The sequence below is a fragment of the Vulpes vulpes genome, chromosome 13 (assembly GCF_048418805.1).
Source record: "Vulpes vulpes isolate BD-2025 chromosome 13, VulVul3, whole genome shotgun sequence".
In the NCBI taxonomy this organism is placed as follows: Eukaryota; Metazoa; Chordata; class Mammalia; order Carnivora; family Canidae; genus Vulpes; species Vulpes vulpes.
This window is the reverse complement of record NC_132792.1, coordinates 140098938-140123446: the sequence shown is the minus strand read 5'-3', so window position 1 is coordinate 140123446 and position 24509 is coordinate 140098938. Positions and strand designations below refer to the sequence as shown.

Below are 24509 nucleotides of genomic sequence, written 5' to 3'. Positions count from 1 at the left end.
CAGACATAGGAAAGATGAGGGATAGGAAATATACTAAGAATACCTACGTGCCCAATCTGCGCCAGGCACTGGGCTCAGCACTGCATAGGCACTGCTTCATTTAACTGGTGCAACAATGTTCCAGCTACTGTGCCATTTTCTCTGCTCCCAGCAAGCCTCCAGAGTGAGCTAACATTGTCACCACTGTCTCATTTCCCATTCATTCTTTCACCCACTGTCAAGGTCACCAACCATCTTCACATTGGAAAGTCTAGTAAAAAAATATCACTACATCCTACTCCATACTTTACACTTCGGCAACATTTGACAGAGCTGACCATACTGTCATTGAGAGCCTCAAAGGCTGATTTTTCTTAGATTATTTTTATTTTTCTTCTAGGATTTATCAGTAATCAAAGCTGTTTTGTCTCTCTCCACACTAAAATGTAGCTTAATAAGGACAGAGACTGTTTAATTCACTGCTCTATCCCCAGGACCTATAATAATGCCTGGTCCCATGCCCCTGGGATTAAAAAAAAAAAAAAAAAGATTAAGGGAAATGAATGGGCAGGGGTAGGGGGGAATTTTTCCATAGAATCTATTCATTCTTTTAAGTTTTGTACAATCTGTATGTTACTGACTATAAAAATAATTGCACAAAATTCCCAAACACTGGATTTTATGGTAGGTGAAGTTAAAAGATCTGGAGAAGTCATTCATTTCATTCCTCTCCCTTGCCTTTTACAGGGCCCCACCCAACTGCCCTATATATTGTTTTAGAGGAAGAGAAGTAAAGATAAATGGGACGCAATTTTTTTGGTCACCCTGATAGTCAATTTTGGTTTTCTTGCCGTCTCACTCAAATCCAGATGTATTAGCAGTTGTTATACTGACACTGTCAGTAGTCACTTATGAATCTGAGAAAATGTTCTCTTTGGGACAACTGAAATTTTCATCAACCCTATAGTCCTGGGAAAGCATGCAGTGGGATTCCTTGATGTCAACTGTCCTTGGAAACTGGGACCAAGCTCAGGTTTTATTAAACCTGGCCCGGGTTTCTGGCCACAGATGCCAACTTCTCATCCATAATTAAGCAGCTGATAACTTTGCAGGGAAGAAAGGTGATTCGTGAGCCCAAGATAGGTTCAAGATGGTATATGCCCCTCTCTTCGCCAAATTGTCAGATATGGACTCTGTAGGTTTGGACCAAATGGTGGGAGTCAGCACTGAAGTAAAGGAATTGTAAATTATGGAAACAGTTGAGGTACTCCACAGGGTTCATGTCACAAGTCATTCTTCTTTTTCTGGGACCCACTGTGTTTGGGACAACCCTAGAGAGTTTGTGTTCTAACACTTGCCAGGACAGATTGTGAGCAACAGAATTACATATATAATGTCATTCGGTGATGGAGACTTTCCATTTTCACTAGAATATATATTTACTTTTAGAGTTACCATTACCAATCCTTATCTAAATTCTTTTTATTCCAAAAATCCCCTAGGATTATTACGAAAGCTACTATTAGGGAAAGCTGTTCATTCCTAAAGATTCAGGGTCTCAGATACAAATTTATATAAAAGAATATAAATTACATTTATTGAGTAACTCCTATATGCCTAACATAGTTGAGATGTTGGCATAAATTTGAGAAATTAAGTATCAGTGACAGAGATACTGTATAGATATTCCTCATGAAACAGGAGTGGTGGATAGCAATTGCTCTTACACTGTAGAACAGAAACCTCGGTATAGAACCCAAATGACTTCCAATGAGAAGCATCTGGATTTCCTAATTCTGATTTCTAATGTTGCCCTCTAATAACTGGCAGTCTTCAACCTCTCCAGGAATATCTAAAATCCTAGTTTCAATCTTATTCATACTTTAGAGAGAGGGTGGGTTGGGCATGGAAACACTCAAGATTTACTAGAGACCCATTAAATCAAAAACTTCAAAGTGGACCAGCTGTCTGTATATTCAGAAAGTTCTACAGGTGATTATCACTCATGTCTCTGTTTAAGACCCATCACCATATAGCACTTTGTCCGAAGCCTTCTCTGGAGCTTGTGAAGTCAACATCCCCTTGCTTGATCAGATACAGGCTTTTGCTCCTATCAAAAGGCTGTTTTTTTTAATTATTATCATACTTTCTTTACTGAGATGTAATATGCTATAAAATTCACCCATTTTAAAGTGTACAATTCAGTGGTTTTTAGTTTATTCATAAAATTGTGAAACCATTGTCACTACCTAATCCAGAATATTCTCATCATCCCCAAAAGAAACTCCATACCCATTAGCACTTACTCTTCTCCCTACACCCCCTAAGCATTGGCAGTCAATCTACTTTGTCTCTATGAATTTGTCTGTTCTAGAAATTTCATATAACCAAATCACACAATATGTAGGCTTTTCTATCAGCCTTCTTTCACTTAGCATGTTTTCAAGGTTCGTCTATGTTGTAGTATGCATCACTACTCCATTCCCTTTTGTGGTTGAGTAACATTCCATTTTAAAAATAGACCACATTTTTTTAATTCATTCACCAGTTGTCATGAATTAGTGGGTTGTTTCCACTTTCATTGGCTACTGTGAATAATGCTCTATGAACATTCATGTCCAAGTCATGTCCATAACTTTTTATTTCTCTTCAGTAAATAGCTAGGAGGTAAATTTCTAGGTCATAGCGTATTTATGTGTTTAGCCAGACTATTTTTCAAGGCAGCGGCATCATTTTTTATTCTCACCAGAAGTATATGAGGGTTCCGATTCCCACATCCTTACCAACACTTATTATGTCTTTTTTATTATAGCCATGGTAGTGAGAGTGAAGTATTATATTGTGCTCTTGCCTTCCATTTCCCTGATAGCTAGTGATGTTTAGCACCATTTATGTGCTTATTGGCCATTTGTTTATCTTCCTAGGAGAAATATGTTAAGATCCTTGCCCATCTTAACTGGGCTATTTGTCTTTTTATTACTTATAAATTCTAGGTGCAAGTCCCTTATCATAGATACATTTACAAACATTTCCTCCCATTCTTTGGACTATCTTTTCACTTTCCTGATACATCTTTTGGGGCACAAAAGTTAATTCTGATGAAAGCCAATTTGTCTACTTTTTAATAAAAATTTTATTCATTCATGAGATACATAGAGAGGCAGAGACATAGGCAGAGGGAGAAGCAGGCTCCCTGTGGGGAGCTTGATGCAAGACTTGATCCCAGGACCCCAGAATCACCACCTGAGCCAAAGACAGACACTCAACCACTAAGCCACCCAGGTGCCCCTGTCTACTTTTTTCTTTCATTGCTTATGTTTTTGGTGTCATATCCTAGAAACCATTTCTAAATCCAAGATCACCAAGATTTATACCTATATTTTCTTTTAACACTTTTATAGTTTCAGCTTTTAGATCTTTGACTCATTTTGAGTTATTTTATATATGATGCAAGCTAGAGTCCAACTTCATTCTTTTCCATGTGGCTATCCATTTGTCTTTGCATCATTTGTTAAAAAGATGATCCTTTCCCCATGTATCAACTTGGTACCATGTCAGAATCAATTGACCCCAGATGTATGGGTTTATTTCTCGACTATCAATTCTATTCTCTATTCTATTCACTTATATGGCTCTATTCTATTCACTTATATGGCTATGTCATACAATTTTTATTGCTGTATATTGATAGTAAGTTTTGAAATCTGAAAGTGTGAATCCTCCAACTTTTTTTTCCAGGTTGTTTTGGCCATTCTTTTTTTTTTTTTTTTTAATTTTTTTTTATTATTATTTATTCATGATAGTCACAGAGAGAGAGAGAGGCAGAGACACAGGCAGAGGGAGAAGCAGGCTCCATGCACCGGGAGCCCGATGTGGGATTCGATCCCCGGTCTCCAGGATCGCGCCCTGGGCCAAAGGCAGGCGCCGAACCGCTGCGCCACCCAGGGATCCCCCTTGGCCATTCTTATATTTACACATCAATTTTAGAATCAGCTTATCAATTTCTAAAAAAAAAAAAACTTTACCTCTTGATAAGAATTGCATTTATCAATTCAGGAATATTGACATCTTAACAATATTAAGTCCTCCAATCCATAAATATGGACTTTTTATTTAGATCTTAATTTTTTCAGCAACATTTTGTAGTTTTTAGTGTACACAGTCTTAGACTTGTTAAATTTGTTACTAAGTATTTTATTCTTTTGATGCTATTATAAATGGAATTATCTTAATTTCATTTTCAGATTATTTATTACTAGTATTTAGAAATACAATTGATTTTTCTATATGGATCTTGTAACCTGAAACCTGAATTTTTTCTTAGCTCTAATGGATTATGTGTGTATTAGGATTTTCATTTATACAATATCATATTATATAGATTTTCTCTTTTCCAATCTGAATGCCTTTTATTTTAGTTGTCTGATGTCTTGACTTGAACCTCTGCTCTAATGTTGAATAGACGTGGCACAAGCGCACATCCATGTCTTGTTCCTGATCTTATGGAAAAAACTTTCAGTCCTTCACTATTAAGTACAATTTCACCAGTGGGTTTTTTGTCAAGGCCCTTTATCAACTGAGAAAGTTCTCTTCTATTGCTAGTTTATTGAGTGTTTCAATAATAAAAGTGTTGTATTTTGTCAAATGTTTTTCTGCATCTATTGAGGTGATCATGTGGTTTCTTTGTATATCATTATCTTAGTGCTTGCCATTCTCCCTATTACTGTTTTCATACAAATTACATCTTTATACATTCTGTGTGCATCAACACAAATTTATAATTAAAAATTTGTTTTAGAAGAAAAAGCCACCAAAAGTGTGTCTATCTTTCATATTCACCTATGTAATTACCATTACCAGTGCTCTTTATTTCTTCATGTAGATTTGAGTTACTAATTTTTCATGTTAGCCTGAAGAACTCACTGTATTATTTCTTGCAGAACAAGTCTGCTAGTAACAAGTTCTCTTAGTTTTTGTTTATTTTGAAATATCATAATTTCTCATTTATTCTTAAAGAATATTTTTGCTGGATATAGAATTCTTGATTGGCAATCTATTTCTTTCAGCACTATGAATATGTCATCTCACCACCTTCTGGCCTCAAGAGGATGCCTTTTTTTCCCAGATGGATTTAGGTCCTGGGCTCTTCAGTTGTCTCCTTCTCATTCTTAAATAACCATTTGGTATCCCTGCCCTCTCTAAGAAAATTGATATGCCTTTCCACTGCATGCCAAAGAAAATTCCAAATCTAGTAAAAGGTAATGATGCATTTTTAAAGAAAAGGAGCTTTGATTAATTGATTCACTGAAATTGTGAAAATGGAAATTTGTTTCCAAAAGACTGAAAGGGAGATAACTATAGTTCAATATTCCTCCCATAAGACTTTTTCTTCTCACAGTGCTCTTCCTAGAAATATGGGGAAAGTCCCATGAACTCTCAGTACTTAAATACACATACAGTATTAGATATAGCTGGAGAGGACAAATGTCATTAGATATTGTTCTCTGAATAGACTCAAGAGACATAGATAAAAATATTGCTTGGGCTTTATTGTTGTCTCGGTGTTCATACAAATAGATGTGGAGACAAGACATGGAAAAGAGTTGCATTTTCTGATAAGATCTTTGGAGTGTTACCTTTTCAAAAGGAGGTAATCTGAACCTCTCTACCCTTATGCCCTCCTTTAGTCCTTCATTACTTCTACATGAACTATGGATTATTGCAAAAACCTCTTAACCAATAGTCCTGTTTCCAATCTTGCATCTTTCAGTTTGTGCTTCATATTTGCTCTCAAACTGATCTTTATAAAGTGCTTTGAAAGCCTTCAATTCATAAAAAAGAATGAAATCTTGCCATTTGCAATGACGTGGATGGAGCTAGATAGTATCATGCTAAGCAAAATAAACAATCAGAGAAAGACAAATACCATATGATCCCACTCATCTGTGGAACTTAAGTAACAAATGACCATGGGGGGGGGGGGGGGAAGAAGCAAACCACGAAACAGACTCTTAACTATGGAGAACAAACTGATGGTTACAATAGAGCAGATGGGTGAAGGGATGGGTGAAATAGGAGATGGGGATTAAGGAGGGCACTTGTGATGAGAACCAGGTATTGTTATGGAAGTGTTGAATCACTAAATTTTACAGTTGAAGCTAATATTACACTGTATGCAGACTGGAATTTAAATAAAAACAAAACAAAAAACTTCCAATTGCCCTCAGAAATCACAATTCATTTGCATGGTTTGCAAGCCCATTTTCATTTTGCCTCATTTGGTCAGCATTATTTCTCCATTACCTTACCTGTACTCAATGATTCAGCCATATTGACTTACTCCAAGCTCCTTAAATACACGATGCCCTTGCCCCCCACATGTGCCTCTGCACATGCAGACTCTGCTTGGTGCATACTCACTCTCCATCTTACTCATCTATACCTTTGTCTCTCGATTCAGGTGCAATTAATTATGTTAAATTATGTTAAATTAAAAAATGAACTCCTTTAAAAATAGCCATGCACTAATTTAAAAATCACCCAGTTTAAATTCGTATCTAAAGTTTTGGATTTTGCAATGGGCAAGCACAGTAGAAAGCATCCTAATCATGGTATTGCCTTACTTCCAGAAAGATATATGGTGATCTTCTGAAAGGCTCTCTCAATTGCCACATGCTACTATATAGTTCTGATGTGCCCAAATTAATCTCTGTGAATGCATATGCTTTCTCAGATTATTTTTAAATCAAAAGGAAAAACACAAATTAACATTCCCACAGATGGCCCTTAGATGAAGCAGTGAAAAACTATTCCTATTAGTGTACATAGGTGACAGAACAATAGTTGAAATTGCTGCTTAGAAGAAAGTGCTGAGTCTAGAGCATTAGTGAATATCATTTCTTTTAGGATGGAAAAACAGAGGATAATGTAGCAATGAGGTTGGGTAATATCAATAAATTAAAAAACCTATATTGAATAAATACACTGTACAGCATTTGCTTTTATAATGAGCTATTTGTTCTGCTCATACTTATCCATCAAAGTAGTTCTCAAAATTTTAAAAACTCGATTCTTAAAAAAACAGTGAGCTCATTTCAAAGTTTTATTGAACTCCTTAATGATAACACCAGCAGGACGTCAAAGCTATTTTCAAAGACCATGTGAAAATGAGGTCCTTATAATGAACGAAGAAAAAAAAGAAACAGTGAAATAATAAGTTAGTTTTCGTTAATGCTCCAAAGGACAAAAAACCATAACCCATGGAGTTATCCTCTTCATACTGGCAGAAAAGAAAATCACATTATAAATTTTACAGACTTGCAAAATGTTTAGGCCATGATTAGTTATGCAAATAAAGTTTGGTAGGCTTATTAGAAAATGCTCTTAGCTTAACATGAAAGGTCCCATCTTTTAGACTCTACAAGTTTGGGGTAATTTTCCTTAAACTGATTTAACTTGTTTCTTTTCCCAGCCAACTGGAATGTATTTCACAATGCCTCATCACTTCCTTTTGTGCTTTTGAAGGATCTTTTAAGTGCTTTTGAAATACCTTCATGCACTGGAACTAGAGACAGGTGTATGACCTAACCCAGCTTAAGTGGCAACTTCTGAAAAAAAAAAATCCCTGCAGTATATACTGCCCTCCAGCTAGGCTGGGTCAAGCCTTCTATGCTGCCAAGGATCCCTATATATGCTCCCTAGAGCACTTATCACATCCTATTATGGTTGTTTACCTGCAAGTTCTCTCCATCCTGTCCACCCTCTCACCAAACTGTGAAATCCTTAAATACAGTAATAACCTTTTGACTTTAGCATCTAGCACAATGCCCAGAACACAGAAGGTCCTCAGCAAATAAATGTTGACTACTAAAGGAGGTGAGGATTAGATATCCAGACATTTATTAACACTTGGTTTTGGGGATCCCTGGGTGGCGCAGAGGTTTGGCGCCTGCCTTTGACCCAGGGCGCGATCCTGGAGACCCGGGATCGAATCCCACATCGGGTTCCCGGTGCATGGAGCCTGCTTCTCCCTCTGCCTGTGCCTCTGTCTGTCTGTCTGTCTCTCTCTATCATAAATAAATAAAAATTAAAAAAAAACACTTGGTTTTAATGTCTCAAGACTGATTCCTTAGTTTAAAAATGGGTCCTCTGTGTTTGAAGGAGGTGGAGATTTAACACAATGGAAAAAATCTAACAATCATCTTTCACTTTTGTGTTATTATACACTTTTTAGTAACATGACAAAAAATTTTTAATTTAAATAGCCAACATATACATCATTAGTTTAAGATATAGAGTTCAGCAATTCATCAGTTGCATATTATACCCAGGGCTCATCACATGTCCCCCCTTAATGCCTACCACCCAATTACTCAGCCTTTAAGTTTTGTTGACTCTTTCCTTTGCTGTGCAGAAACTTTTAATCTTGATGAAGTCCCAGTAGTTCATTTTTGCTTTTGTTTGCCTTGCCTTTGGAGATGTGTCTAGAAAGAAGTTGCTGTAGCAGAGGTCACAGAGGTTGCTGCCTGTGTTCTCTAGGATTTTGATGGATTCCTGTCTCACTTGCATCCATTTTGAGTTGACCTTTGTGTATGGTGTAAAAAAAATAGTCCAGTTTCGTTCTTCTACGTGTGGCTACCCAATTTTCCCAGCACCATTTGTTGAAGGGACTGTAGTTTTTCATTGGATATTCTTTCCTGCTTTGTTGAAGATAAGTTGACCATAGAGTTGACAGCCCATTTCTGGGTTCCCTATTCTGTTCCATTGATCTGTGTGTCTGTCTTTGTGCCAGTACTATTCTGTCTTGATAATTACAACTTTGTAATAGAGCTTGAAGTCTGGAATTGTGATGCCACTGGTTTTAGTTTTCTTTTTCAACATTCCTTTGGCTATTAGGGATCTTTTCTTGTTCCATTCAAATATTAGGATTATTTGTCCCAGCTCTTGGAAAAAAGTTAATGGCATTTTGATAGGTATTGCACTGAATGTGTAGATCGTTCTGGGTAGCACTGGCATTCTAACAATATTTTTCCAATCCATGACCATGGAATGTTTTTCCATTTCTTTGTCTTCCTCAATATCTTTTAATAAGTGTTCTATAATTTTTAGAGTATAGATTATTTACCTCTTTGGTTAGGTTTATTCCTAGGTATCTAATGGTTTTGGTGTAATTAAAAACGGAATCAATTCCTCAATTTCTCTTTCTTCTGTCTCATTGTTAGTGAATAGAAATGCAACTGATTTCTGTGCATTGATCTTATATCCTAGCATGTTGCTGAATTCCTGTACAAGTTCTAATAATTTGAGGGTAGAGTCTTTTGGGTTTTTGACATAAGGTATCATGCTATCTGCAAAGTGTGAAGTGTCAGAGTTTGACTTCTTCCATGCCAACTTGAATACCTTTTATTTCTTTTTGTTGTCTCATTACCGAAACTAGGACTTTTAAGTACTATGTTGAACAACAGTGGTAAGAATAGACATCCCTGTCGTGTTCCTGACCTTAGGGGAAAGCTCTCAGTATTTCCCCATTGAGGATGATATTTGCTGTGGGCTTTTTGTATAAGGCTTTATGATATTGAGATGTGTTCCCTCTACCCCTACACTGTGGAGATTTTTAATCAAGAAAGGATGCTGTATTTTGTCAAATCTGTTTTTATGCATCTATTGAGAGGATCATATGGTTCTTGTCCTTTCTTTTTTTAATACGATGTAAAATGCTGTTTTGACTTGCAAATGCTGAATGACCCGTGTAGCCCAGGAATAAATCCCACTTGGTCATGGTGAATAATCATTTTAATGTACTGTCGGACCCTATTGGCTAATATCTTGGTGAAGATTTTGGCATCTATGTTCATCAGGGATATTGGTCTGTAATTCTTTTTGGTGCCATCCTTGTCTAGCTTTGGAATCAAGATAACGTTGGCCTCCTAGAATGAGTTTGGACATTTTCCTTCCATTTCAATTTTTTGAAACAACTTCAGAAGAATAGGTATTTGTTCTTCTTTAAATGTTTGGTAGAATTCCCCTGGGAAGACTTTCAGCCCTGGACTGTTGTTTGTTGGGAGATTTTTTATTACTGCTTCAATTTCCTTGCTCGTTATGGGTCTGTTCAGGTTTTCTATTTCTTCCTGTTTCAGTTTTGGTAGTTCATAAGCTTCTAGGAATGCATCCATTTCTTCCAGATTGCCTCACTGTTGGCATATCATGATGAAGAAATTTAACATCTTTTCATAGTTAAAATTATACTTCATGTCACCCTACATGAGTAAATTAGAAACGAGGAACTACTTACTCACTGACATTTGTCTGGAACAGGGGAGGATTAAGAACTGAAAGTTGACTCAGTTGAGATGGGGGTCAATGGAATGTTTTCTCCTTGATAGAATTCTCAGGATTTTGGTTAATTTGAGAATTAACTCAATATCATATCACTTTGTAACATAGGATCTAAGAAGTGCCTATTTGGTCCTAGATACTTAGAGCTTCATTTCCTTCATTCATTCATTGCCTCTCCATAAGGCAGGCACTCCACAAAGGATTACTAGATAGTCAAGTTTTCTGGGAATTTTTATAGAGAAAATGACTGGGGTTGGGGATAAAGTTATAAGTGAATCCTGCAAGATCCTAGTTTTTTTAGCTGTGGAAATTTTATTAATCTTTAAAAGTAATGCCACTGGTCATTCAGGCCTGAACATTCCTATCATTCTGGACAGTCTGCCAGGCCCACCCTGAGCATTCTGTTGAGACATGATTTACCAAAATGACTGAAAATAGTGTTCTTGTCTTGGTGCTCAAAGCATAATTTTTTTTCCCAATAAAATTTCATTTTTTAAAAACTTTTGCAACTCTTTTTTTTTTTTTTTAATTTATGATAGTCACAGATAGAGAGAGAGAGAGAGAGGCAGAGACATAGGCAGAGGGAGAAGCTGGCTCCATGCACCAGAAGCCTGACGTAGGATTCGATCCCGGGTCTCCAGGATCGCGCCGTGGGCCAAAGGCAGGCCCTAAACCGCTGCGCCACCCAGGGATCCCTGCAACTCAACTCTTATTTCCAGATTCCCACCTCATCAAGGTAATAGGAATAATATATGAACAATGTCAAAACAAGTTTAAAATATTTCCTCATAGAACATTATTACCAAGGAAGAGAAAGCATTATATTAAGCCAAAGATAAAGACTGATGGGAAAACCTTCAAGCTGTTGAAGCAAGTGCTCAGAGAGCAGTTTCACTCCCTTGTTAACATACACTGTAAAGAAGAAAAGAGGGGCAGGGAAGATTTAGTCAGGAGCATAGATTTCACTCTAAGACACTAATAGTTACTAAGAGTAATGGGTAAATTTGAGCCTAGTGGCTAAATCCTAACTCTAAGAAGTGCACCCAGGGTCAGTGCTGCCCAGCTAGGGGGCTGGGCAGGGCACTCTAGCTGGTCATGGAATACACTGAGCAAAGTTAGAGAAGAAATGAAAATGAAAATGAGAGAATGCTCAATCAGAATGGCCCATTGCCAGTGTAACCAGGCTGGTTCTACCTTAGAAGATCCGCTGGGTTCAGGCTTCCCTCCACATCCCTGGGCTGTCCTGGGAGGTATCCTGAGTTCTACTTGACATCTGGTCATTTTCTTTCAAGAGAGAAAGAACGAGTTCTTACTACTGGCAAATAGTTGATCTCAAGGCCTTTTTTCTTCCCCCCGTATGCCTGGTCGGTTGCACTAGGAAGCTATCTTCTTTTAGTAAAGGATGAGCTCTTTTAACAAATTTAATACCATGGAAACAGGAAGTTACACAGCCTGTGTCAAACAGACCCGTCATCAATTTTCATTGAATTAGAAAATGAGAGCCCTCTCATCTAGTGACAGATACATGCTGATGGTCCACCTAGAATGCAGGGGGGAAGGGAGAAAACCATCCTGCCCCCAAAGACACTTCTTTCTTCATCTTTCTAATTTATGCATTTGAACCATGTTACTACAACACCTCGGCGACTGTCCTAGATTTTTCTAGTCAGCAACTGCATATTAAGGCTGTCATTTCTCTACTCAGTAATTCAGGATCATAATAGTTCAGAAATAAGGTAGGTTGAGAATTTATACAAAGCTACTGAGTAAACATTATTATCCTAGTTGTGATGATTTTTGCTCCTGGAATGTGGTAGAGGGCAACGATTTTCAGCAGCAAATCTGCTCTGTGCCCATGCGTACACTCACATATCCTCCCTCTCCTGCTCCACCTTCCTGTTGGCGTCATTCGAGACTGACGCCAACAGGCTTCCTGCGCTTGCTTTAATTTATCTGTGCAAGTTACCGCACCGGGGTCACAGAGAGGTTACAGTAGATGTTCTTCTCATTGCTCCTGCTTAATATTCGCTTGGCTTTTCTCTTGGGGGTTGTCAAAGGGGGAAAGAACCTAGGGGAAAATGATGGGATAGAAGGGGCACCTGGAAGCTTTCTTTGGAAAGGGGCAAATATGGCCAGTCAGGCCCTATCGCCTTTCATTTGATCAGACAGGCAGGAACCTCACTGTAAGGTCCTGCTAAGTAGGAGTTATCTCACTTATAGTCGGATCCTTGGAGTTTTGCATAAGTATCAGCACATATAAAAGAAACAAGTTTTTTTGTTAGAGGGCAATGTGGAGGGTCCAGGGACATGGTCAAGGCCCAGGCAGAGAAATGTGGACAATCCTGTGCCTTGATTCAGAATGCCCCCAGGACAAAAGGATGTTGTAGCTGGGCTGTAAGTGCATTCTCCACCTCAGGCAATCATCTCTCCAGGCTCTACACTCTCAGGTTCTTCAAATATTTGTCCTAAGACAAGTTAAAAACAGAGGGGATATATATATCATGCAAGGGAAAGAAACCTAGGCTTTTGAAATCATTCAACAAATACATATCATACACTGTTGTTTTAGCCTCTCAGGATTCAATGAGCAAAGCATACAAAAACACTTGCCTAGGGACACCTGGGTGGCTCAGTGGTTGAGCATCTGCCTTCAGCAGGTCATGATCCCAGGGTCCTGGGATTGAGTCCCACGTCAGGCTCCATGTGGGGAAGCCTGCTTCTCCCTCTGCTTATGTCTCTGCCTTTCTCATGAATAAATAAAATATATTTTTTAAAAAGCACACTTGTGGGGAGTTTAATCCTGGTTGATGGATCAGACAATAAATAGAGAATAAAATGGTATATCTTATATTAGAAGTTAGGTGCTATGGGGAAAAAGAGGGTGAGCAGGATAAGAGAGGTGATCAGGAGCAAGGGGATTAAGCAATAATTTTCAAAATGACTTCTGTGAGAAGATTCAGATAGTGGAAGGAGAAAAGCCAGACAAAGTCAAAGGTGGGGGCTGCCCGACTATACTCAAGGAAAGCATGGTCAGTGTGGGTGGAATGTGGTGAACAAGGGGGAGATTGTAAGAGATGAAGTCAGAGAGGCAATGGGGCATGTCATTTAAGGCCTTGTGAGTACTGTTGGCAGATTTAGCAACTAAAAACATAGATTCCCAGTTAATTTGAATTGCAGATCCATAATGAATATTTTAAAAGTACAATTATGTCCCAAATATTGCATGAGACATACTTATACTAAAAAACTGTTTATCTGAAATCCAAATTGAACTGGGCATCCTGCATTTTATCTAGCAACACTACCACTTGAACGCCATTGCAGGGACTCTGAGGCAAACTGGGAGCCCTTGGAGGGTCTTGAGCAGAAGAGGGATTCCAGTAGACTTAAGAGTTTGAATGGTTCTCCCTGGCTGTTTTGTACAGAACAGAGGAATGAGCGATGTAGGGAGCGGGGGATCTAGACGAAGATGTTGAAGTAACCCAGGCTAAACACAATTCAGACCAGGTGGTAGGAGTGCGGGTGGTGGGAAGAGGTGCAACCCCAGATACATTTTGAAGGTGTAGCCAGTAGGATTTGCTGGCTCACTAGGTGCAGGGTATGAGAGAAAGAAGAATCGGTGATAACTCCAAGGATTTTGGTCTGCATAGGTAGACAGAAGGAGTTGCCACACTTTTTTTTACAGAAGGCTCTGGAGGTGGTGTGGTTTGGGGCACAGGTCGGGGGACATTTTGGGCCGGCTAAGTTTGAAATGGCATTTGTTTATCTGAGCAGAAACGCCATGGAGGAATTTGAGTATGGAACTCAGGAGAGAGCTCTCAGCTAGAGATATAAATATAAATATTAAATCTTTGGGATGTAGATGGTAACTAAAGCCATAAGCCTGGAGCAGCTCAACAAGAAAGTGAGGACTGCTGCCCTTCAGCATTGAGAGGTCAAGGTGAAGAGGAGGAGCCAGAAAAGGAGGTGTGTAGGACTGACCAACAAGGAAGAGGGAACCCTAGAGACTGTGATGTCCCTGAAGAAGAGGAGTGCCAAATGATACTGACAGGTTGGGCAAGGTGAGGACTGAGGGCTGACTACTGAATTCAGCTATGTGGAGATCACTGGATACCAGAACAGGAGCACTTCTGGCAGAATGGTGTGGGCAGAACTGAAGTGGGTTAAAGAGGGAATAGGAGAAGCACAGTGGAAGACAATATAGATAACTCTTTGGAGGAATCAGCCATATTTAGTTCCTGCAACTGACTAAACGTGATTTCATGTTCTGAGCTACAGGTTTCTCCTCTCATAAAAAAAAAAAAATAGAGAAGGATGCAGTGAAAATTAAATAAAATATGTAGAAGATACAACGTAAAGTAAGTACTTAGTAATTTTATATTAAAATTATTATGACACAGTGTTAATTTCTGGCACAATATAGTGAGATAGCCAACCTTTCTATGACTCAAGTTCCCTATCTGTAAAATGAGTAGTGCTGTTGTAATGATTAAATGAAATAATCTACATAAAGCACTTGAAACAGCTTATGGCACATTATATGAACACAATAAAGCTCTTACCATCCAAGCAATTCTCTTATGAATACTGGTCTACCCCTTTTGTAAATGCAGTGCACCCAGAAGAGAACAGGGTGAAGAACTTACAAAATAATCTCCCGTCTTGGGTAATAACATCCTTGTGCTAATGTGATCTAAACTCATTAACTTTTGATGGCAGCTGTCTCTGCTGCTTTGCGACGTGTAAAGCCCTCTACAAGTGACAGTTATTTTAACCGACTCAAGATCTCGTTGTAAGTTAAACCCACTCTCTACACCAAGGATCTTACTTGTCTTCACTTGAAAGTGAAGTCACAAGGGCTAATGGTTGTTTTCTATCTCCCTGGAGGACCTGGAGAGCATACAGTCAAACACAGAATGTAGAATTCCTGCAGGCATTCTTAATCATTTCTGAGAATCTGGGTAGCCTTCCCCCAGAAAACACACACACACCCAAAATTTAATGCACTGGAATAAGAAAATCCCTTTATGTAAAGACTCACGATGTGCCTAAAGTATAAGAATTTTGCTTTCTTTTCCCTATAACAAACTTATAAACAGGTCAGAACCTGTCTGCCCTGGAGAATACAAAATAAAGATGGAAAGGTGATTTCTTTTTCTTAAAATTTTTTCAACAGAGCATGTTAGAATTAGTAGTTGTCACTTCCAAATATGAGTAGAGCCTTGTTGGTGTCTCCCCACTGCCTTCAAGGATAAAAAGGAGCCATGCAGCAGGAAAGTTTAAGCTGTGTAAGAGGCAGCTTTATGTAAGGCTAAATTGGAGAAATTTTAAACTGTGGGAAAGATGATCACCCTATGAGAATTATTCTAAGACCCTTATTCCCTCCACCTAAATTCACTTTGTCACTCAGCTTGTTTTATCAAGTAAAAGGAGAGGTTGGACTTCCAACAATCCTACAGTGCTGTGAAAGAGGAAAGATTTGGCTCTGGGCTTGGCAAAAGAACGTCTGTCCTCGAGCGCCACCTGGCAGTGATGAGAGGGCAAAACTGACTCTGTAAAGTGCTTCATTTCACATTTCACTTTTAGAACAAAAAAAAGTTTTGTTTTTTTAATCCATTGTGCATTATTTCCTTCATCAACTCTACTCTGAGGAGCAATTCAAGTAGAGGAATCCTAGGTTCATAATCCCTAAATTAAAGTTGTTACAGGGTTTTCTCACAGTACTTCCGCTCCATTTCAGCAGCTGTTCCTGAAAGCTTAGCTGTGTGTGCACTCGAAGGAAAGCCTGAGCAGTATCACAGACAAGCCCTCAGCCAAAGTCCTCTACTAACACCAGAGCACCCTAACATTCCTGCCGACTCCTTCCAAGGACATCCGGAAATTCAGTTCTGTTCAGATTTCACATCAAGGATCCAAGATAAGATGACTACTGTCCGGTTAGCAAACAATAAAGTGTTACCACTGGCTCCACCATTGTGTGTGTTGCTTCAACACTTCGCAGACTGCCGTAACATTTGGCTCTTCCTGAGAGAGGGGGAAGAAAGGCCACCACAATTCAAGTATGTGATACCTCCCACTAAATATCTTTATGATATCATAAAGATATTTAGTGGGAAAGTGCCACCATGGGATAGAAAAGAATATGACAATCAAATGAAGATCCGTGTGTGGGAAATAGGGAGTTGCTAATCAGTGAGGTTAAAGCTTCAATAACTCAAGATGGAGTTCTAGAGATCTGCTGTACATCCCTGGGCCTCTAGTGAATACTGTATTGTGTTCCCGAAAATATTTAGTGGATAAGCCTCATGTTGTATTATTACAATTTGATAACATTTTTAAAAATCAGTTGCTGTAGGCTGTCATGATGCTGCTTCTAGCACAGTAGTTCTCAACTTCTTATTCCCACACCAGTCTGTCTCAGTGGCCCCCTGCATCAGGTATGCCTGGGAGAAGGGAGGGGAGGCTGGACGCTGAGCTCCACTAGCGAGAGGCAAAAAGGCAAAGGAGATGGATGGCAGGGCTGAGTTGGCAGCCTGACTAGTCTGAAAAAGTGCTGTCCTCACTGGCAATCTGTTCCTCTAACCCCCCCCCCCCCCTTGAGAATCACCATTCTAGAGGCAGGACATGCATCCAAGTGGTTTGTCCTAATCGGGACAGAGTTGACATTATCCTCTTGCACATTGGTTCGGAGCCCTTCCTGCTCATTGAGCCATAGGAGACCACTTAAATCAGGACCTTTGGGGGACGATGTGATCCAAGCTGTGCAAGTTTTCGAACGTTCCTCGGGGTGATTAAGATACAAGGCTAGGCTTGCAAACTGCTGCCCTACCTGCTGCCTCAGTAATGCTTGGTCATGGTTAGTCGCCAGCATTTTATTCTTCAGTGGGAATCCATAATTTAACTTTTACCAGGGAACAAATTTAAAGCTAGCAGTAGTTTCCCTGCTTATTTCTTTAGTTGCATTAATGTTTTTAAATCACATGTTCTCACACTACACTGAATTCAAAACAGAAAACATTACAACATTAATCTCCAAAGAACTAATGGCAGAAAAGTCACCAAAAAACCAAAAGGTAAGAGAGTTCTCTTGGTAAAGAGAACGGATTCTTGGGTTTCTTTCATTTCCCTTTTCCCCTGGAGTCATTGCTTTGGCAGGGTCCAGCACCACCACAGACCTGCCCCACCCTCCTTACAACTCAATTTAGCACCAAACTAGTTCCAGGAAAAGCAGTTTACATCCAAACTAATATATAAATCCCTAAAGAGCACTTTTTTTTAAAAAAAAAAGATTCTATTTATTTATTAATGAGAGACAGAGAGAGAGAGAGAGAGAGAGAGAGAGAGAGAGAGAGAGAGGCAGAGACACAGGCAGAGGGAACAGGCTCCATGCAAGGAACCCAACATGGGACTCGATCCCAGGTCTCCAGGATCAGGCCTTGAGCTAAAGACAGAGCTAAACCGCTGAGCCAGCAGGGCTGCCCATAAAGAGCACTTTTAAATGCATTTGTTTCATCACTGAAACTGGGTCTGTGGTGCTGAAAGATTTTCTGGAAAATGAACTGGGATGTCAGAGGTATGCTTCCATGAATAAAGAAGGATAAACTAAAAGGAGCCAGTTTGACAAATCAAACTTTTCTGCAAGGAGGCCACAGAGGTTGATTGCTGAGAAGCTACAAGTATCAAACTGCCTTTTCTTTTTTGCCATTTTCTCTCACAAACCGAACCAGAAAAATAACTAAGTATGGTTTATGCAGAAAAATAACCTAGACAAAGTATGTGGTCATTCTACTCAGTTCTCTTACCTAGAGAACATGCTCTTTATTCAAGTTTATGTAAAGTTTAAGTAGGATGTTTGTTCGTGTTTGATTAGACTCCTTCCAATAAAGTCCTCTGTATTATCAATATTCAGAACATAGCATTGTAGAAAAAAGATCAAGATTTCATTGAACCTTACTTATATCCTATTCTGTTTACTCATTCATCTAATTCAATAAAATTACTTACTGAACATCTACCCTATGCCAGAAAAGACATGAAGGTGGATTGGCCTAACACAATGGCAGTAGATTTACAGAAAAATAGGTGGGTTACTGAGATACTTAGGGGGTAGAATTTGACAGGATTTGATATGGATTGAATGTAGGGATGAAGGGCAGGGAGCAGTCAGGATGATTCTACTCCTAAATTTTTATCTGAAGCAACTAGCAGATGGTGTAGGGAACACTGGCAGCAGAGGAGGGCGATCCCTCGAAACTCCTGTTGAAGAAAGTGTAGGATATGTTTCAGGGGTCATAGAAATTAGGAAAAGAAAGGGTAAACTTTTGACTCTAGTCCATATCATATATGTTTAAGTTTCATCCTTCTAAGCAAAGGAGAAGACAAGCATCCATTAGGAAAGAGGAAGACAGGTATCATGAGGAAGAAATAGGGAACATCCGTGGGGATACTTTGCTCAATAGTCAATATCCTGGTACACACACACAGTCTTACTTAGCTGACAAGTATTTTCCTACAAAAGGTATCAGAAGATATTTTTCATCCAACCATATGAGTGACAATTGCAGAAAGAGGATACTTTTGTCAAGGAGTCATTTGTTGCAGTAAGAAATGAACCGAGGTGACTTTGGTTGCTAACTTATGGTCCCATAGAATGACAGATTAAGGATAAGTTTGTGCCAAACCACCTGAATGGCATTTGAGAAATCACCTAGAAATAATCTGCTCCAGGCAGAAGAGCTACTATAGCAAAGGCTCTGAATGTGGAATTGGGTGATCAAGCAAGCAGCTGAAAGAACACTGAATTACAGCTGCAAGTGGAGACCACGTTTGGCATTCAGTGTGTGGAAAGTCTCAGAAGAGAATTTAAGACACCGGAACATGGCTTAGAAGGCTGTGACATGTTGCTATCAACAACAGAAATAAAACAGGTCTAAAATGTGGCTGTCAGCTACTTAAGAAGTGGCTCTGGTATGAATGAATTCCAACTGCATGGAATAAGAGTCTATCTACAACATATGAAAGGTTTACAAAGGTCAAGAATAAAAAGGACATGCCAAAAATGAAGACAAATATTTTAGCCAAGACAACTGTCAAATCTCTATTTGCACAACTATATAAGCAAATTTCGTATTTTAGTCAATTAAGTTCTTTGGGTCACATATTTAAGTGAAATTTTCATTCCTGCGGAATCATAACAGAAAGCTAGTTACAAAAAAACACCTAGACATTTTTTAGCAAAACAAATTCCAACTTCCCAAATATATAAAATAAATTAAAAACGCTGTTACAAACTCCAAAGATAAGCCAATCATTATTCCTTGATCTCAGTAACTTTCCATTAGTTCCATAACAAAAGTTAAGAGAGCCGAGAAACAGTCCTAAGTTTGGTTTCCTCATCAAATTATCTAAATTGCACTGAGACATAATCATCAAGTAAACAATGTTTCTTATAAACATTTTTCCATAAATTAATATTTTTTAAAATTTTAACCAAAATATAAAACAAAGTTTATACCAAACAGAAAGTTAAAAGTATTTCCTGAAAACTATGCTTATAACTAAGAAATTTTAGCTGTGAATAAATCCTGCACTCAAGTCTCAAGTGGGTCAAACACTCAATTTCATGTGAAAAGTGGCATACAAGTCAACTGGGATTCTAAATGTTAGAGAAAACCTTGATTGAGAAGTTAAAATAATTTGTCTACATAGTTAAAAATGGCAGAATTTAAAGTATTCTGGCTCCAGTAGGTTAACAACACTAAAAACTTCCTAGGTTGACTGGCAATTGACTAAATGAGACATATGATACCTGTTAGGAGTAACGCCTATCTTCAAAGAATCTAGACAGACTGAGTTGCTATGCACCCTGGCTGGCATCTTGGAAAACATTAAGATCTGAATGGGCTACAGAATATTAAAAAGTTTTAAATGTCTTAGTGATGGCTCCTGCAAAAATTATGATTAATGCTCTCCATGACATTGTGTGTGTGTGTGTGTGTGTGTGTATATATATATATATATATGAATTTAATTCTGAAAAGATATCAAAAGTTAGAAAAGTCTTGCCACCTGTGTATACATGTCAGTAGGAAGCTTCAGAAGATGTTGGTTTCCCATCCCTTACTATGTCCCCCACCCTATTTAGACTCTTTGGCCACAGAATTGGCCCACTGTTATTGAAGCCAGCCATATTCAAGATGACAAGATCTTGTAAATCAATCTCTCTCCCCTCCCAACACCAGGGGTTTGTGCCCAGCTATCAGAACCACTATTCTTTTGGACTTACTTACCAAACTATGTCTTCTGGCATCAAATCATTTAAACTACATAAGACAGTTACAATATTTTCCTGTAGATAGGGTGCTGAGTGAGGTGTCAGCAGATAGGGACTATAAGGCCTGTGACCATGGAGAAATCAGTCTTTCTAGGCTTCAAATTTCTTCATCTAAGGTCCCCTCTAGATCAGAACTCTGTAATTCTAAGTCCTCAGGTTAGAAAGAGTCTGACTGTAGGTAGAAGCCTCTGGTTTTCGCCATGCCTTGTAATGGGCAACTGGCTTCTCAGATGTGTGAGAGTCAGAGGGTGGGTAACAGTCATAGCTGACTGCAGCTGGAAGAGCCTCTCTTTTGAAATCCCATGGTAGGTATTTAGATAGGAGACAGGTCTTTGCCATGAGCCACTGATTTAAAACCTGAGTGGCTGTCAGTAAAGCTACTCCCTCTTCCTTATCTAAAGAGATTATAACCAGCATTTTCCTTTATGTTCTCATCCCCATTCCCTCTCACACACTCAAGCTCCCACTTTCCAATCAACACTTCTTGGGGGAATTCTATTACTTCTAATGGATCCTTAACGACAAAAATATGGGGAGGGGGACTATTCCAAGTACAATATACATCAACCCATCTTTTTAGGCAATAAAATATAGTTAACTTAACCCTAACCTACAGAGCATCTATGTATCCTTTTTTTTCTATCTTTTTAACACTTCTTATTGTTATTCCTGCCCATATACCTGGATCTATTTACCCAAGTTCAAATGATCTACACTTTTTGATGCTTTGGGCTATTTTAGTTAACTACCAAGCAAGACCCATCTATGGGAGAAGGCAGGAAAACACATAGCAGGATCAGCTGTCTTAGTCAAAGCCAAGTAGTCAAAATATGTACAAGCTTCTCAGAGGTTCATTCTTCACTCTGCTCACTCAGGAAGTTAGTTAACTATAAATATCTGAAGAGGCTTCATTCAAACTGTATTGACACTCATTAGTTTGGGATGCCTCTGTCTAAAATGATTCTCTATCTGGCCATTTGCAAATGGAAAGGATTATGAAAGAGCCTTATTAGAACAGTGATTCCATAACCCCGCATCTAACTGGCAAAGTGTAAAATTAGTCGCTGTCAGGTTACCTGGCATTTGCAGAGTTCCTCCTGATATCTCATGCTATTGAAAGAGTTATGGTATGACCTACTAAATATGTAAATACTGCTTCTACCAGATTCACCTTGTCCCAAACCCAATGAGAGCCCATCTGGAGAAGTGAAGTATATTATTCAAACATGGTTTCTTCTTTAAAGGAAGAATTTGGGATGCCTGGGTGGCTCAGCAGTTGAGCATCTACCTTTAGCTCAGGGCATGATCCTGGTCCGGGGATGGAGCCCCCTGTCAGGCTCCCTGTGAGGAGTCTGCTTCTCTCTCTGCCTATGTCTCTGCCTCTCTCTCTGTGTCTCTCATGAATAAAAAATAAATCTTAAGAAAAAAAATAAAGGAAGAATTCTAGGAAGCATAATTCCAAAATGAATTTTCTTCTTTAAAAACAAATTGTAGATAATTACTTAAACCTACATGAAAAACAGAACTTAAAAAAAAAAAAAAAAAAAAAAAAAAAGAAAAACAGAACTTTTCCAGGTTGTATCATGGTTGAGTATCGTAAATGATATTTAACTGTCATATGATATTTAACTGTTCATTGGCCCTTCCTATAACTTTCCAACTGTCTTCTCCAATAAAGATGCCAGATATAAAATAAAAAAACACCCAAATGGGAACCTGTTCCTTCTGCTGGGTCAACTATCAGTGATATTTCCAAATTACTTTTTTTTTTTGGTCAATTAGAATATCATAATTCTTACATTGGAATTTAAGGTAAATCTGGATTTTTAAATTTTATTGCATTAAATATGTTTTCTCTAAGGTTTTTAAACCAAAAACTACCAGAAATTAGAAACTTCAGATTTAACTTGGTTTCATGATTGCTTAATTCTAAGAAAGAAGTTTCAGCCAGTAATAGTCTAAATTTAAATGTACTTCCTATTTATTTTCATCTCATTCTCTTCCTTAGTGGACATTTTGCTGATTAAGTAGTTGAGAAAAGGACAAACTCCTTATTGTACAAAGAGCATAAATCAGGGCCAGCTCTGCCATGTAATCCTGACAGAGGAAAGCTTAAAGGAGGGAGGGGCCAGAAGGTGAGAATCAAGTAAGATGTAGCAAACAAGTAATTCACAGCTCTTTCTCAGATTTTACTTCTAAAAAATGCTTCTGTATTGGATTTCTTTAATTTGGGGATAAATCTGGTATATCACCACAAATAATTTAAATTAGTACCACTTACATTCTTTAATTTCACCTTTCCAAAGGTCTCGTTTGTTCTTGATGGTTCATACTTTGAGCTATATGGTGTTTCACATAATTTAACTTCAGAGAATACCATATCCTACAGACACTTAAACACTGACCCTCCTGGGAACTGTGAGGCCTAAAGAAATGGCGCAGCCAAATTTCAATAACTAGTCTCTAGAATTTTGTTTTTAGCCACCAGGAAACTGCCTGTGCTGAAAAGACCACTTAATATTTTTAAATGTAAAAGTGTTTACATGACTAAAGCTTCAGGATGTGGATTTTCTCAATGATCCTAGGATTTCAAAGAAATAATAATGGTAAGAATTGGAGCCCTGGATCATCTCTATAATATAGAAAATTTCAAATGAGAAAGAAAACGCAGCCTTACAATTCAGACATCCTTTTTCTGGAGATAAGAATCTGAGATCATTTTTGTCTTGCTAAATATGCATCACAAAACATTAGTTTTTCAGTTTTCATTTATCAGTCATGATATGTACAAGAAAAACATTTATAGAAACACACACACACAAAAAAACAATAAAAATAAAAACTCCTTTAAACTACTACATTAAACTAAGGTGAAAAAAACTATGCAGAATAAGAAACATTGTCAATAAAAATTAAAACATATCAATACTTACACAACAAAGTGAATTGTTAGCATAATAAAAGCTAACATATAGTCACATGGAAAAACAAAGGCATCAACTAAAAAAAAATAGTGTTTTGTCTCAAAATCTCCTCCTTGTTCGGGCCTTGGGAAATCACCAGGCCCTAAAGCACCTGGTTTATTATTTTCTCCCCTACTTCCTCCCTCATGCTTCCATCCTTTTCACACTGGGGTACCAGTGTAAGAGTCTCCTGGAGGTGGCTAACCGTGCAGCAGCTCCTAAGGCAGCAGTGGCTGTACTCCGAGGAATGTAGAGCTTCTGGGAAATTTGGTGCTCAGGAGACAAAATCAAAGACAGCTGGTCCATGGCTCCATGACTCTTATCTTTGAATACTGTAATAGCATGGCTACTAGAGAAATCATTCTTTAGGCTCTCTGGAGAGCTCTCCACTGAAAAAGAAAGAAAACACAAGTCTTTTCAAGGGGTTCTCATGCTCAATGCTCATTGCCTTCACTTTCCCATTCTAGATCTTTACTAATATGTGTGACAATCATCTTCTGTCAGATAGTGACATTCTTCTGTTATAATTAGAGAGGTAAGACTCAGAAACCAGTCAACAAATGGAAAGGAAATGAGAATGGGGAACGGAGAGGAAATAAATCCTTGTCAGAATAAGGGGGGAATGTACTTACAAACCGAGAAGGGAAAATTTCTTTCTAGGACATCATAAAAATAAATAGGGTATAATTCCAATTCCAGGGAAGAGTCCTCTTTCTTTCCAGCAGTGAGCACAATGGTGTCTCACAGGTGCTTTCTATTGCCACAGTGGTTTCAATTTTAGTCTGTACCAGTGTAAATACAAAACTGACCAAGATGTTTGTAAGAAGTTCCAAAAGATAGTTATCAGCCATAAAATAAATTCCTTAGGAATTAGTTTTAACTAAGAAGAATCTTTTAAA

The 24509-nt window shown here is 38.3% G+C and overlaps 1 protein-coding gene across 5 annotated transcripts in view; it reads right to left on the bottom strand.

The window, feature by feature from the left end:
• TDRD5 (tudor domain containing 5) overlaps window positions 1-24509 on the bottom strand; it is a 114665-nt gene that overhangs the window by 12638 nt on the left and 77518 nt on the right. For 3 of the 5 annotated variants that reach the window (XM_072733138.1, XM_026001216.2, XM_072733140.1), the window contains one exon: window positions 23338-23999. The exons of 1 other annotated variant lie outside the window; for it this stretch is intronic. In XM_072733138.1, the coding sequence (XP_072589239.1) occupies window positions 23755-23999 (245 nt within the window). In that variant the 3' untranslated portion in view covers window positions 23338-23754. Of the gene's footprint in view, window positions 1-23337; window positions 24000-24509 lie in introns of those variants that run through there. One more of the 5 variants, XM_072733141.1, reaches the window with a different exon arrangement.